This window comes from Helobdella robusta (genome assembly GCF_000326865.2).
Source record: "Helobdella robusta unplaced genomic scaffold HELROscaffold_60, whole genome shotgun sequence".
In the NCBI taxonomy this organism is placed as follows: Eukaryota; Metazoa; Annelida; class Clitellata; order Rhynchobdellida; family Glossiphoniidae; genus Helobdella; species Helobdella robusta.
In genome coordinates this window covers 896368-912299 of record NW_008705331.1, presented here as the reverse complement: position 1 = coordinate 912299, position 15932 = coordinate 896368, and the positions used below count along the sequence as shown (strand labels likewise).

The window sequence follows — 15932 nt, the reverse complement described above, 5'->3', positions numbered from 1 at the left end:
CATACATACATACATACATACATACATACATACATACATACATACATACATACATACATACATACATACATACATACATACATACATACATACATACATACATACATACATACATACATACATACATACATACATACATACATACATACATACATACATACATACATACATACATACATACATAATTACGAAAAGTTCTGTTTTTCAAGGATAATAATGTATATGTATATATATATGTATATAAGTGTGTACATATTTCATTAACATTGATACATTTTCTCCTATTGACAATTTTATTTTATCATTGAGAAGCAATTTTGAGCTGCACGGTGGCCGAGCCCACAAGAATTAATTTTCTTTTTTTGGTCTCCGAATCATTCATGCTTTTGTTTTGTTTGATTGAATAAAAGTGATTTGATTTGATACATACATACATACATACATACATACATACATACATACATACATACACACACACACACACACACACACACACATACACACACACACACACATACACACACACACACACATACACACACACATACACACATACACATACACACACACACACATACATACACTATGTTTGTTTTTTGTGGTAGTATGTTATGTTCTGTTTTGCTCCTTTTTCACTTTCTTCATGAGTCTTGAGTTAAGTTAATGAAACATAGGTAGGTGAGATTCAAAATTAATTTATTATATAGGTAGGCTAGGGCATAAGGTAATTTAGTTACATAGGTAGGTTAGGAACATCTATTCTTTCACTCTTACTTGGTGGTGTGTATTTTGTTTTGTGTTTTTTTTTGTTTTGTTTAAGACTACACCTTCAACAGGTACGCGGTGGTTCCTGGTTTTATTGATTGTGGTTCCTGGTGGAAATTTTATTGATTGAATTTGGCAGTTTGAATGGTTATATAGAGTTTGCGCGGTTATATAGAGTTATATAGAGTTATATAGAGTTATATAGAGTTATATAGAGCATAAATCCTATATAGATACCTTTCTTTGAGGTTCTTTTCTTTGCCGACCGGTCGGCTTCTTTGGGTTTCTCTATTTTCATTTGAATAAATTAAATAAATAAGATTTGTCCATTTATTTAGGTTCTTTCAGGTTCATTCATTCAGGTTGAAGCTTTCGGAGGAGTTCATCGTGGAAGATCAGAATAGTTGTGATGTCACGTTACGTTCGTTCATTCAGTGTCAAAGAATGCACGACTGGCTGGGGTTCGTTTTACGGTTTCTTTGCGGTTTCTCTTTTTGCCTATTGGCTGGCTTTTCCGGTTGGCGGGTTTCACCGCGGCTCGTTTCTCTATTTTCATTTAAATTAATGAAATAAATAAGATTTTTTCATTTCATTCAGGCTGAAGCTTTCAGAGGAGTTCATCATGGAAGATGTCAGGCTACGTTCATTCATTCCGAGGCAAAGAATACACGTCTGGCTGGGATACGTTTTATTCTTTTTTCTCTAATTTAAAAATAAGTAAGAATGCTTACACGCACACATACACACACACAATTACATTAAGTAGCTATATAGGTAGGTTAGATAGGCATAATTTTAATTGTAGGTAGAATAGATAGGAAGCATCCAACACTAATGTAGTTGATTAGGTAGGCGCGTAAGTTTATCGCTTCTATTTTTTCTTGCATCTACATTACACGCATTAGCGTATTACACACACACACACACACACACACACACACACACACACACACACACACACACACACACATACAAACACATACATAAACACATATATTAGTATTTGAGCGTAATTTTATTTTCAATACACATTCTAATTTATTATTACTAAGGTTGAGAATAATTTATTTTCATAGGTAGTTAAGGGCAATAATGTAATTCTTGGAACAATCTTGTAATGTAAATTAAAACGCTGTATGTGTATCGATAGGTAGGTTAATTATAAGTTTTATATTATTATTATTATGTCGGAACCCAAGGCATTACGTAGGTGGTGGGGTGGGTGCCGAAAGGCCAGTGAATTGGGCTCTTGAGTTTTGTAATTTTAGGTAAGTTAAGGCCATAATGTAATGAATAGGTAAGTTAAGGCTACGTTGTAACACATACTCATTAATAGATTTAGGGTTTAAGTTTTATATTATTATTACTAAGTTGGAGCCCAAGGCATTACGTAGGTGGTGGGGTGGGTGCCGAAAGGCCAATGAATTGGGCTCTTGAGTTTTGTAATTTTAGGTAAGCTAGGGCTTAATTGTAATGAATAGGTAAGTTGAGGGTACGATAGCCGATAGACTCTGAATTTCAAAGTCCGTTGTCAGAGGTAAGCCTTGGTGGCCAGTGGTGAACCGGCAATGGTTTACTATCCGGACGGCAATGGTTTACTATCTGCACGGTAATGATTTACTATGCGGCATGGCCATAGTCTACTACCCGCACGGCTTCCGGACGGCAAATGGTTTACTATCCGCACAGCAATAGTCTACTATCCGCACGGCAATGGTTTACTATCCGGTGCCCTGGCTGTCGGTGAACCTTTGTGCAAGGAGGGAGAATGAAGGGGGACTTTCGACTATCGTACCATTAATAATTTAATATAAATTAGCTAAGGTAATTGAATAGGTAGATAGGATTATTTTTATTAAGCAATTTGAGATGCAGGCACCGCTAAGCTTTTTGATGAGAATCTTCTGTTTATCTTTCTCCATCAACACGGGCTGTGTTTCAACAACAATCTCGAGGAGGACTGGCACCAGTTTTGGAGGACAACGTAGGAACCGGAAAGCATTCAACATTCTGCCTTTGTCGAATGGACGACGGTAAGTTTTTTTTTACATTTTAATCTCTTTATTATTTTCAGTTATTATTTATTTGCCATTATTTCCATTTTATAATTTTTTGCTTCTAAGATTCTAACATTCATTTACTACTACGCTAATGAAAAAATTGTCTACAGAATGATGAGAGGTGGGCAGTGGTGGGAGTCAGCACGTTTCAGATGGTGGTCTCATGATGATTTACGTATGATGATGTGGTGTAGGAAGAATCAGCGCGTTGGCTGTTCGACTGACACTCAGAAGTTCGGATGAAATCTTGTGTGCCGATCTGAATGTGGTGGTCGGTGCGGTCGGTGCAATGGATTGAAGTAACGACGATTTTTGAAGTATGGTTTAGTTTCGTTTTTTTTATTTTTCTCATTCATTCATTTTTTCCCTCAATCTTTCAAATTATTCTTCTATTAATTGACGTTAATTCGTTCTATTCATTCATTCATTCATTTATTCTTTTAACTAATTAGTTAATCATTCAGTTCATCATTTATTCGTTCGTTCCTTTGTTCCTTGATTTACTACTAAGCTAATAAAAATAACTTTTTACAGAATGATGAGAGGTGGGCTGTGGTGGGCGTCAGCACGTTTCACATGATGGTCTCATGATGATCGTTCCGATGACAATTTGAAGAAAACAACAAACGACGATTTTTGAAGTATGGCTTAGTTTTTTTTTTATTTTTCTCATTCATTTTATCACTATCTTTCAAATTATTCCTCCACTAATTGATTCATTCTATTCATTCGTTAAATCATTCAGTTCATCATTTATTCGTTCGTTCCTTTGTTCCTTGATTTACTACTAAGCTAATAAAAATATCTTTTTACAGAATGATAAGAGGTGGGCTGTGGTGGGCGTCAGCATGTTTCAGATGGTGTCTCATGATGATCGTTCCGATGACAATTTGAAGATAAAAGAAAATTTGTTCTTGTACCATCGTACCATTGAAAGTACTCGAATTTGTCATCTCAATAAGATAAGTTACCTTTTTTTCCAATGGCTTGTTTTTTACTTTAAAGAATTTTTTTTTTTCAGTTTAGTGTTTTTCAGTATCCGGTCAAATTCATTCCATTGATGCGTGTCAGATGATGGTCGGTGTAATGGAGGTTCGTCCGTAGTGAGTGAAGAAGTTTTTGGAGAGTACACGCCCACACATTTACACACACTCATCAATAAAACACACAAACACAACATCCATTCATTCGGTGTCGTTGTTGTTTTGTTTTTCTTCAACTTTCTATTTTCTTTACCAGACTTAATTTAATTCGTAGGTAAGCTAGGGATTGAGATGAGTTGAACAATCGTAGGTAGGCTAGGGCTTAACATTAGTTAAAAAGTTTCAAGTAAAATAAAAACGCTGAAATATGTAAAATAAAATACTTAAAACATGTAAAATTCCAAAAACGTAGAAAAACATATTTTTAGGTAGGTGAGTTGAGTTAATGATTATAAGTAAGCTAGGGCCCTGAGAGTAATTTAATTGTAGGTAGGTGACTGACTACTATTCTTGCGACTTTTTACTAGTTTTTTGTGATGTGTTTGTTTTCGCTTCACAGCCCCACACCAACAAAACAAACTACATTTTATTCCCATCGTTGCCTTAATTTTTACCTTTTTGAACAATCTTTTTAATAATGTCTATTTATTTATTTAATTATTCATTAAATGTTGACTGGTTTCTAGTTTTTTTAATTTGGTTATATAATTTTTGGATATTTCTTGATTTAATAAAAGCAACTATTGTGTTTTTCTTTCTTTACTAAAATCTCGAAATTGTTTGTAGATCTGTACAGTTAAGAGTTTGTTCGAGTTTGAACAAGCCTTGCAAATATTTTTCAAATATGGTTCATTGATTGGTCGATTGGTTGGCTGATTAGTTGATTGAATGAATGGTTGGTTGATTGATTGATTGATCTCATAGTGTTGTATATATGAAAAAAAAAATCCGATTAAGCCAACATACGGCTTTACTTGGCCACTGTATTTTACCAGACAAAAACAATTTCTTTATTTTTATTGACAAAAATAATTATGAAATGAATATATTGACCTATTTAAAGCATTATATGTAAAGAAAACCGCCATGACACTGTTGTATGAGACCCAGTAAGCCACTGCAGTAAGCCAAAGTATGATTTCAGCAACCATAATTTCTATGAGCACCAGCAGAATGTAAAATAGAATGTGAATTTAATGAAGATAGTTGTTCAAATAACAATTTTGATCTATTTAGGCCGTTTATTTAATGAGCAAACAAATTTTTAACATAATCGAATAGTGTAAAAAAAGAGTGACTTTGGTTCAATCCTACTAAGCCAACCTTCGGCTTCAGTAAAAAGCCACCGGATTTCACAGGATCAAAAGTATAATTTTTATATTCAAATTAACAACAATAATTTAATAATACATAATTTTATTTAATAAAATCATAATTTTATTTAATAAAATTAAAGAGAATTACTACAATGTTTTAAGCATATTAAGTCAAGTAAATATTTCATATAGCTTGCTCGTTAAAATCCATGCAATTTCGTAAGCCAATAATCCAAGCATGTCAAATAGCCCGACTCTTGACTCGAACGATAATAAATCACCTTCCAAATCTCTTCCGAAAGTAAGCTCCTTTGTTCGACCGTTAAAAGTGAGCGAAGGCCGTTATATTTATTTTAGTTATGTGAACTACAAGTCAACTACAAATTTTTTCTAAAATTTTATAAATTAGCATATTTTAATATACATTTTTGAAAATTTTCTTTTTTCCCGCAATACTTTTTTATAATACAATCGCCACGGTTTTCGGAATCGCATGCATCTGTGTGTTTACAATTAAGTTACCAATGTTATTTTTGCAATAAAACTTACCTGTTACACACACACACATCCCAAGACGGTCAGTTATTAAAGTATTATTATAGAGCTGGTCAGCCTCAAAGATGTGGATCAACAAATTTATAACCCTTTTGTGGTGTAATTAAGTGCATGTCCGAAGTTATAACACATGAATGCTATTTTTCAGTAGCTCACTTTTACAATATATACATATATACATGGTTGCTCATTAAACAAATGTATTTATTCTGTTTGTCATAAGCTGTTGCACACACCAATTATACCAACTACAGAAGCTGACTTGAAAAACCAAATTTGAAAACCAAAATAATTTTTTTTAACACTAGCTAATATAAGATGGTAAAGCACAAAATTTCTATTATAGTACAAAACTAAAAAAAATTACTTCATAAAAATTTTATTGAAAGAAAACTGTAGTTCTGTCTCTTAATTGTAGAATTTATGTTCGGTTCAGTTTAAAAATGAAACAAGGGAAAAAAATTGAGGAATAAAAAAGCTTTGATGTTACATCACTCTTTCTAAAGCTTCTAGCAATCCGACACTATTTCCACGGACAACCTTAAAAGAGAACATTTTCAATATTAGTACATTTTAAAATCTTAAATAAAACTAGCAATCTTAAAACAAATATTATTTTTTAATAATGCCAAAGAACAGATGATGATGATGAAGATATTCAAAGAGAAAAGAACAAATGAGTGAACTGACCACCATGCCGATTTCATTCCTTTCTCCAGTTTTAGTCTCTTCAACAGCCTCATCGATGACAAGATTCATGAATGGATCGAAACCTCTGAGAATTCCTGTGATTAATCTGCTGCCGTTCAATCTTACTGAAAAATATATCAAAAATATTTTTAAAATAATTCCCTAAAAAGTCAATTTATTTGCAAAACATAAATAAGAAAAAAGCCACAAAAAATGTTATCACTTATTTATTAATCACTCACAAAACTAAACATTTAACATCCTAAGTTATTTTTTCATTTCTATGTCAATTAAAAGATTAATTAAATTTATTAAAAATTAAAGGTACAAGAAAAAAAAGAGGACATTCAACTCCCAAAACACAAAAAATTACTTACACTGCAATCTTTTGTCCATAAACCTGCATATAAAAAGGTTAGACAACGATATTAGTAATTTTGAATTGAAAAAAATTTGGAAATTTTCCTATCTTATATTATCGCTCATGTTTTGTAATTCTAGAGATAACGGATTTTAATATTTAAAACTATGAAGCAAAATAGTGAAAAAAAATTACTTTTTAAGCTCTGGCGGATGGGCCTTGCTCATTTTGAATTTTTATGAAAACGTAAAAACAGAAGAAACGGAGTCGATAATATCACCGGCAAGCAGGCAAACAACGTACGAAGAAACGAAACGAGCCAAACGTAGAAACAAAGACAAAATTAAACTAAATTATTATTAAAAAATTCTTATATTTAATAAATTGACTCTGTTGAAATATTAAAATGAAGTTGAAAAACAGTTTTGAATTAACAACTTTTTAATTTTTCGTAATTCGTTTTTTGTATTGTTTTAAAAGTTAAAACTCTACCAAATATCGCTGCAATACACACAGAAATTAAATTACCGGCATGTAGCATTTTTAATGAATTGAGAGAGATTCTAAGTGTGAATTGCTGAAAATAATGGCTAAAATTCTCCTTATTGAACCATTTTATGGCGGATCGCACAAGCAGTTGATTGATTTACTCTTCGAAAATGTGCTCCATTGTGGTCTGTACACGCAGACGGCCAAAAAATGGCACTGGAGATCGAGGACTAGTGCACTCCACTTTGCGGACGTCATCCCATTTTCTCAGACGTACGAGTATGTGTGACGGGCCATTTCAATTTAGTTCTGCTAATTTTATTTACTCAATCCTTTGATTTTCTTTTTGTATGTAGTATTTGTATTTTCTGTTTCAGTATTGACTCAGTATTGTAATAATTAAGAAGATTAATTTTAATATAATTAATAAATTAGTATTTATAATTCAGTTATTGGTTATTTGAATACATTTAAAATTTCATCACAGGATTTTGTTTTGTAGCTCTGTTTTAAATTTAACTGAGCTCGTTGCTCTGAGACCAGACTTGTATAAGCTAAAGAAAATAATTTATTTTCATGAAAATCAACTTGTGTACCCAGTAAGAAAGCAGCAAGAAAGAGATTTTCAATATGGCTACAATCAAATTTTGTCCTGGTTTGTATAGTTGTCAAAATTGTTCATTCTCATAAGTGACATTCCAAAATTATGATTTTTCTTTTACTAGCTTGGTCGCAGATGTCATTTTGTTCAATTCAGACTTTAATAGGACATCATTCCTCGGTAATATTAAGAAATTTTTCAAACTCATGCCTGACTACAGACCAATGAATATTGAACAAAAGATTATGAATAAGTGCAGAACTCTTTACTTCCCAGTGGAATTAATAAATGGTATCAAAAGAATTTTGCCTGATGTCATATATGAAGAAAATGATGTTGTTTCATCTAGTAACATTTTAAAAAAAGACAACCCATCAGATAAAGTATCAATTGATAATTCTCCTTTAAAAATTGTTTGGCCTCACAGATGGTAAAATTTTGTGTGTTAGTGGTTTTAATATAGCTCATTGAATTTTGTACACTTTTTATTTATTTTATATGGTTTTCATTCAAAAGGGAGCATGACAAGAATCCACAGTTGTTTTTAAAAACTCTAAAAAGCTTGACTTTCAAAGGATTAAATTTTGATGTGTATATTCTTGGACAGTCTTTCTCTGAAACAGGTAGTAGTGTTGTAATGAATAGGTCATATTGTTCATTATTTATATTGTTTTTTGTTCTTTCAGATATGTTTGATGATGATAAAAAAGTTTTGGAACGTCACATCAAGCATTGTGGCTTTGTTGCTTCTAAAGAAGATTATTTTAAAATCTTATCCACTTGTGATGTAGTCATTTCTACTGCTGTACATGAATTTTTTGGAGTTGCCATGTTAGTTTTGCTCCAATTTGATTTCATATTTTCAATTATATCTTTTTCACATAATACAATGAAAACTGATCGTTATGAAAAATTTACAAATCTTGTTAAAATTCTTCTAAGGATTGAAGCCGCTTATTTGGGATGCTTCCCACTGGTCCCTAACATTTTAGTTTATCCTGAAATCTTTCCTAGTTAGTTAACTATTCATTTTTTCCACATTTTAATAATTAATTTTTAGTCAGCTCAAATGTCTTTGTGGGTAAGTGTGACATGGTATTATAGACTTTTGGTACAACTGTAATTAATGATACTGCTTCTGTAGCTGAGTGCCTCTACAAGAATGAAGTTGATTTGATTGGAAAACTTGAATCCTTTTGTCAGAATCCTAAAGCTGTTAGGAATTCCAACGTTAAGGTGAGTTGGTATTTTTCAAACTAATTCGGGATAAGATTATTATTTAAAATTGCTATCAAATTTTCATTTCAGATTGATTTCCAAAGATTCAGCTGGGATTCTTTGAAAAATGATTATTTTGAACTGCTTAATGTGAAATAAATATTTAAAATGTTTTTTGGATGTATTCATAAATGTAAAAGTGGAAATGTTTGTCATCGCGTGGTTCTTTCAATTAGGATGTTGCGGTGAATTTCTTAAATTTTAATTTCTTGAATTTCGTAAAATTAAACGCTAGAAGATCTTTGAAAACTGGCGAGGCGAATCACTTACATATATTTAATTTCATTGACAGAGTTTTTTTTTGTGCGTTCACTTTTAATTTAATAATATTTAATTTATTCTGTCACTAACTAACATGAGGCGATCGAGCCGGATCGAGAGCATAAATTTGTCGGATTCCTTTAAAGATGAAACGAAGAATCAAATGAAATTGGTAACTTTTGGAAAATTCTGTTTGCTTATTAGATTGTGGCAAGTGCATGGTTTGGCTTGCTTGCCAATTATTGTTTTGTTTGGTTGTTTCTTTTTTTGTATCCTTATCTTATTTATTTAACATTTATAAATTTTATATATTATAATAAGAGCTTTTAGCGAATAAGATGTTTTCTCTAAAAAATCAGTTTTTCTAAAAGTGTGTGATCAGTCAACTGTCCAATTAACGTTAAACCCATTCAAAAAATGATAGAGACGGAGGAATATTATTATAATAACAACCATCATAACATTTCAATTAGTAATAAATTTTAAAAAATTATGTGTGTAAAGTAAAGTTAACTGTTAAAGTATTTGGTTGTGCTGGGCTATTGCTAGAGTCTGTGGAATTGCAAGGAAATAGAACAACATTGAGTGAGTTGAGTAAGGCTCTGTTGAAATTGAAAATTGATGTAGGTAGGTAGTTGTAGGTGTTTGTTAGTGCCTGCTTTGAAACAACATGGAAGGAGCTTCTTCTAGGGGATGAAATAATCCAAAAGGAAGTGTTATCCTAAAATTGATTATACCAAATAGTGAATGTAGTCCGTAGTTTTCTGTTTATTAATCCATTTATTTTATTTTCTTCTTCAAAGGTAACAGCCATATTGAAAAAAGAAGAATCAGTCAGATCCGAACATGAACTTGAAGTTCTGAAGAATTGCTCTCAAATCGTTGGTGAGATATGCAAGAGGAAGTTGAACAATAAACGGCATATGGAGAGAAAACAGGAGGTAAACATATTACCAAAGATCATATAATTGACTCTTTATTTCATCAATTCAAAAATAATTCATCCATAATTTGTTCATCCATTCATTCATTCATTCATCCAATTAACTAATTAATTGACCAATTAATTTGTTTTATGTCAGGTGGAAGACATATCACATGACCTGGATAAGAAATGTAGAAAACTGGCCTCAATTATCGAACATTCCAAGTCACTGATAATCTATTCTGGAGCTGGCATTAGCACTGTGTGTATTTTAATTATTTTTAAATTCATTTTTTCTTTTTTAAAATCGAATTCGTTTGTTTACTTTCTTTTTTTTTAATTAAATTAATTTTATTTATTTATTTGATTGCTTAAATGTCTAAAAGAAGGTTTTTTCAATTTTAAAAAATATTCTTTGTAATAAATTCTCATCAGGCTTGTTAAATAATATTGTAATAATAAATAACTTTTTCAATATTTACTCATGGTAATTATTAAATTTTATTTATAGAAAAATTTCCAATTTTAAATTATTAAAATTAAATTTAAATTAAAATCACCAAAAAAAAGGCTGCATCAATACCTGACTACAGAGGGCCAAATGGCATTTGGACTTTACTAAAGCAAGGAAAGCAATGCCTGTTAGCAGTATTTCAACATTCTCAACTTTTTCTCAATTCTCACTAATCATAGTTGTAGTAGCTCTGTTACTCCATGAAAATGAAAAGTACTTTTATAATATTTATAAATAATTGTACTTTATGATATTTATAAATAATTGTACTTTTATAAATAATAAATAATTTTACTACAGGACTTCTGATCTTAGCCTAGCCGAGCCTACGCTTACTCACATGTCGATAGCTGAACTATACAAAAAGGGATATGTTAGTATTGAAGTTACATTTGAATACTAAAATCTTACAAACTATTATTATTATTGTTGTTATTATTATTATATAAAATATTATTCATATAATTAAAATTAAATATTTTTTTTGTAATTATTCTGTCCAGGTTAAGAGGGTCGTGTCGCAAAATTGTGACGGTCTGCATCTTCGAAGTGGCCTGCCACGGTCGGCCCTCAGTGAACTTCATGGGAACATGTACATTGAGGTTTGCTGTTCTCTTTTTCTTTTTTTTTCCCTCTCATTTTTAAGTTTTCGGGGTTTTCTTTTCATTAGTTCTCAGTCGACAACACACATACATAAAAACACGCACATACACACTAACACACACACACACCACACACACACACACCACACACACACACAGTTCATTGAGTTACTTTCATAATATATCTTTCAGTTTTTCAAACACCCATTTTTAAAAACTTTGAAAACAGGTTTGCAGAACGTGCCAGCCACGAATTGAGTACCTGAGGTTGTTTGACGTCACGGAGCGAACTGCAATGCGTCGTCACAAGACGAGTCGATGTTGTCACCAGTGTCGATCGGCCCTACACGACACCATCATTCACTTCGGTGAGAAGAGTCCCTTTCAATCTCCTTACAACTGGAAACAGGTGAAGATGCGTGTTGTTGTTGTTGTTGTTGGTGGTGTAATGGTGAAATGGTCTTGCACATCCTGCGCCAAAGTGTAGTTTCCATTCACTTATCAAAATATGCCTCGGTATCACAATTTATATAACTCAACGTAAGAAGGCACCAATAATTATATACCATAGGCAATCAAATTGTTTCTGTTTTGAATGAGATAGCATGCCTACTAGAACTACTCCTTTGGTGGACAGTTGCGTAGTTCCCTAGTTCAAATTCAAATAGAATACATGTTGCCAGATGTGTTAGTGCTAGATGCACTGTTTCATCTTCTCGCAATTTTTTTTCCTGTTTCACCTGTTTGCATGTTAGCAATCAAACTGTTAACATCAAAAACGCGCGCGCACACACGCACACACATACACTCACGCACACGCGCACGCACACACACACACGCAGGCTTCAAGTGCAGCTAACAAAGCAGATGTTATACTATGCCTTGGTACCAGTTTGAAAGTTCTCAAGAAGTATGATTGTCTCTGGGTAAAGCACAAACCACTTTCTGAACAGCCGAAACTCGTCATCGTCAATCTGCAATGGACCCCAAAAGATAAGCATGCCGTCCTAAAAATCAATGGTATAGTTAGTGGATAGATGGATGAATGAATGAAGAATTGTATCATGTATGATCTGATTTGTTCTTTCTCTCACTCTCTCTCATTGTTTGTTTTATATTTGTAAGCTGTCTTATACATTTTTTTGCAATGTCGCAAATATTCGTGATACATTTGTCACCTAATTATCATATTTATGATAATGTACCGCATCTGCAGGCCGGTGTGATGACGTGATGATGCAGCTGATGAATCTAATGAATATTCAAGTACCTAGATACGACAGGCATGTTCTTTGATCGTTCTTAAATTTCAGAAGTTTCATTGCGTAACAATTGAAAGCCCGTCAGAAAGTTGATTCTTGTTAAAAATTGTCTACTATGAATTGCAAATAGCGGTTTGTTTAACACGTCTAAGATGTGAGAAGATAAATATAAAAAAAAATTAACTCTCATTCTCTCATGTTACGTTGCGCTGTCAACAATGCAAACACACAACCCACCCACCCACCCACCCACGCAGATACAACGACCCACTTTTCCACCTGTCAACCCCCCTCCGACCGAACGAACTCGATTCCACCACCAAAAAACTTCTCTCTCTACCAGATGGTTTCGTGAAGAAGACGCACTACCAGCTAAGGTTCAAGGTCGAGAAGAGGGCTACGACACTGGCCACCAGACCACGGCGACACAAACAAGAGCGGCATAAACAGAACTACAACAACGACATGTATGACTACAGCAACGACACTGCTGATGACGAAGATGATGACCAGAGAAATGACGACGACGACGACGATGATGATGAGGATGTTCATTTCGGCGGGAAATTTTGTAAAAAAGAAAATGGCGATGACGATTTTTATGGTAGATGTGATGACGAAAAATCTTCTAGAGTTATCTCGAAGAACGGGAGAGATAAAAATCTGGATTTAACAAATTGCAATGGTAGAAATAAAGATGATGACGACGACGATGATGATGGAAAAATTAAAAATGATGTTGAGTGTGCCTCTGTTAGAAGACAGCCTGGAAGAATGGCCAAAGTCAGGCATATCCTAAACAGGAGTAAAAGGAAACCCCTGCACAATAAGTTTAGCAGATTTTCAAAATTAGGAATTAGTGACGTCACTGATGACGTCAACGACGATGACGACGATGGTGGTGAGGTTAATGATAAAAAAGCTTCCATAAAGGAAGAGGTGGAAGATAAATTATCATTTGACCTTAATTATAAACACGAAAATGACATCATCAACACTAACAACAACAACAACATTATAAACTGCAATAGCAGTGGCATCAACAGCATCAACAACATATCTGCAGATAATGACATTAAGCTGGAACAAAATGCAACTACTATGTTTGACATTTCAAATGATTTGTCAACGATAGAGTGGAAAAAACTTTCCAGAAACCCCGATGACATCAACTGTGATAGCATCTCAACAAAATCAACCTCTGCCACAAACAACAACAACAACAACAACAACAGCAACTATTATAAATCAGATTTAAATTTTTCAGATCACAGTAGCACACAATTATCAAATGTTGAGCCTTCATCATCAGTACGTCTTCCTATAAAAAAGAAAAATATGACGTCACATCGTGTTGAAACCTCAGGTCTGACTAATTTCCTTGTGGATAATAATTTTTCAATTGAAACTGAAAAATCCTTAAATGGCCATTTGAAATTTAATTCTTTGGTAGCTAACGGAATGATGTCATCAATAAATATGCTCGGTGACGTAATAATCGTCAGCGATAGCAGCCACAACAACTACAACGGCAGCCAAGACATTAACAGCGTCAATTTAAAATGTGCTATTGACAAAACGAACAGCAATTCGCCTAGCGACAAACCTGATAATAAAATTTGTGATAACAACGACCCTATGAAAGATGATGACACCAATAACAACAATACTAACGACAACAACAACAACAATAATAATATTATTAATAACGTCATAATCGCGTCATCGTCAGCCCAACCAATCAGGCGTAGAGGTAGAAAGAGAAAAATAATAAACATTATCAGTCGTTCTGATAGTGGCGGCTTGAATAATTTTGCTGCTGCTAATAATAATAATAATAATAATAATAATAATAATAATAATAATAATAATAATAATAATAATGATTTAACATTTAATGATGTTAACAATGGCATTATTCACGTTAATAATATCACGACCAGAAACAACATCATTTATAATAATGTGAATAATAATAGTAATAATAATCATAATAGAATTAATTATAACAATTATTATGGTAAGATTAATAGAAATCATAATAAGATCGATTGCAAAAGCACTTTTTATTCAAATAGTTTTGCAAGACCAGCTGCCGATGATGATGGCGCCAATTCAGATGATACACTATCTATATCATCCGCTCAGCAGGACGGTGATGATGGGATGATATCAAACAATGACAACGATGATGATTACAATGATTACGACGGCAATAATAATAATAATAGTAATAATAATAATAATGATAATAATGATGATAATAGTAATAATAATAATAATAGTAATAATAATAATAATAGTAATAATAATAATAATAGTAATAATAATAATAATAGTAATAATAATAATAATAAACCTGCATGTGAAGTCGGCAAAACTTTCAAAGAAAAGTTAAAAGTTGGCCGGAGAAAAAAGTGCAAAAAAATTAGGAAAATTAGCGATATTTTTAAAAATAATTCCAAACTATTGAGCCTGGATCACAGTTACGTCAATGCCTGCTACCTGAAGGTTCCAACTAAGGCACCAGATGTCTGCGCCCCTGGCTGGTTTGGCAGGGGTTTGTACATGAAGCGGTTTAAGAAAAAGAAATATTGACATTTTTTTTTGTTTCTTGATAAATTTTTATCGTTGCATGCCGACTGAGGTTTTTGTTTTTTGTCAATTTATTTATTTGTTTTCTCTTAATTAATCTTTGAATTATTTTCGTAAAATGGTTCGATTAGTTAATTTATTGTTCTACTCTTTATACGAACATGTAGTTAATTATTATCATCACAAACAAACAGTTTCAAAATGACAAAATTGTGTTTTATTATTATTATAATTTTTACGTTTTTAAGATTTTACAGTTCAAATTCATGTGTGCGAGATAGGTAAATTTCTCGTGTGTCAACTGTTTTCTACCCAATGCACCTAAATTATGCAAACGACGATGATAAAGAATTAACAGCGAACGACTTCCGTGTTTCACTGATTAAAAATTAACTTTGGGGTTTCTTCTCTCTCACCAATAAAGAACAATATACTTAGGAATTGAATTTTACGAATAACTACTGTCCTCTGGGGGCCAGCAGTCCGTTTCTCGAGCCCCGTGCGTCCAATTTGTACGACTGTAGTTACGAGAATTTTATGTGTTGTTGGTTCTACGCACGTGGCATGTGTCTGAGTTTTTTGTGGGTATCTTGTAGTAAAACTACTACTGCTGCTGCTGCTGATACTACTACTACTGCCAATATAATACTACTGCTGCTACTACTACTTAACAAT

At 32.7% G+C, this 15932-nt stretch overlaps 3 protein-coding genes across 3 annotated transcripts; 2 read left to right on the top strand and 1 right to left on the bottom strand.

The window, feature by feature from the left end:
* Positions 1-6165: 6165 nt before the first annotated feature.
* On the bottom strand, positions 6166-6957 carry HELRODRAFT_87801 (hypothetical protein; the record flags this gene model as incomplete). The annotated part of the gene is made up of 4 exons (XM_009029522.1): positions 6166-6219; positions 6370-6494; positions 6747-6769; positions 6926-6957. The coding sequence occupies 4 exons, from the start codon at positions 6955-6957 to the stop codon at positions 6166-6168; spliced, it is 234 nt and encodes a 77-aa protein (XP_009027770.1).
* A 286-nt stretch (positions 6958-7243) lies between these two features.
* Positions 7244-9207, top strand: HELRODRAFT_186042 (hypothetical protein). The gene is made up of 8 exons (XM_009029617.1): positions 7244-7498; positions 7707-7874; positions 7945-8250; positions 8337-8443; positions 8507-8651; positions 8763-8833; positions 8965-9056; positions 9129-9207. Exons 1-8 carry the CDS (start codon positions 7317-7319, stop codon positions 9195-9197), a joined length of 1140 nt encoding a protein of 379 aa, XP_009027865.1. The 5' UTR covers positions 7244-7316; the 3' UTR covers positions 9198-9207.
* Positions 9208-10159: 952 nt separating this feature from the next.
* Positions 10160-13066, top strand: HELRODRAFT_115195 (hypothetical protein; the record flags this gene model as incomplete). The annotated part of the gene is made up of 9 exons (XM_009029616.1): positions 10160-10300; positions 10442-10546; positions 10855-10925; positions 11099-11171; positions 11302-11400; positions 11630-11809; positions 12243-12420; positions 12617-12683; positions 12920-13066. Coding segments are annotated over exons 1-9 (936 nt in total), but the record flags the coding sequence as incomplete, so codon positions are not given.
* Positions 13067-15932: the final 2866 nt, after the last annotated feature.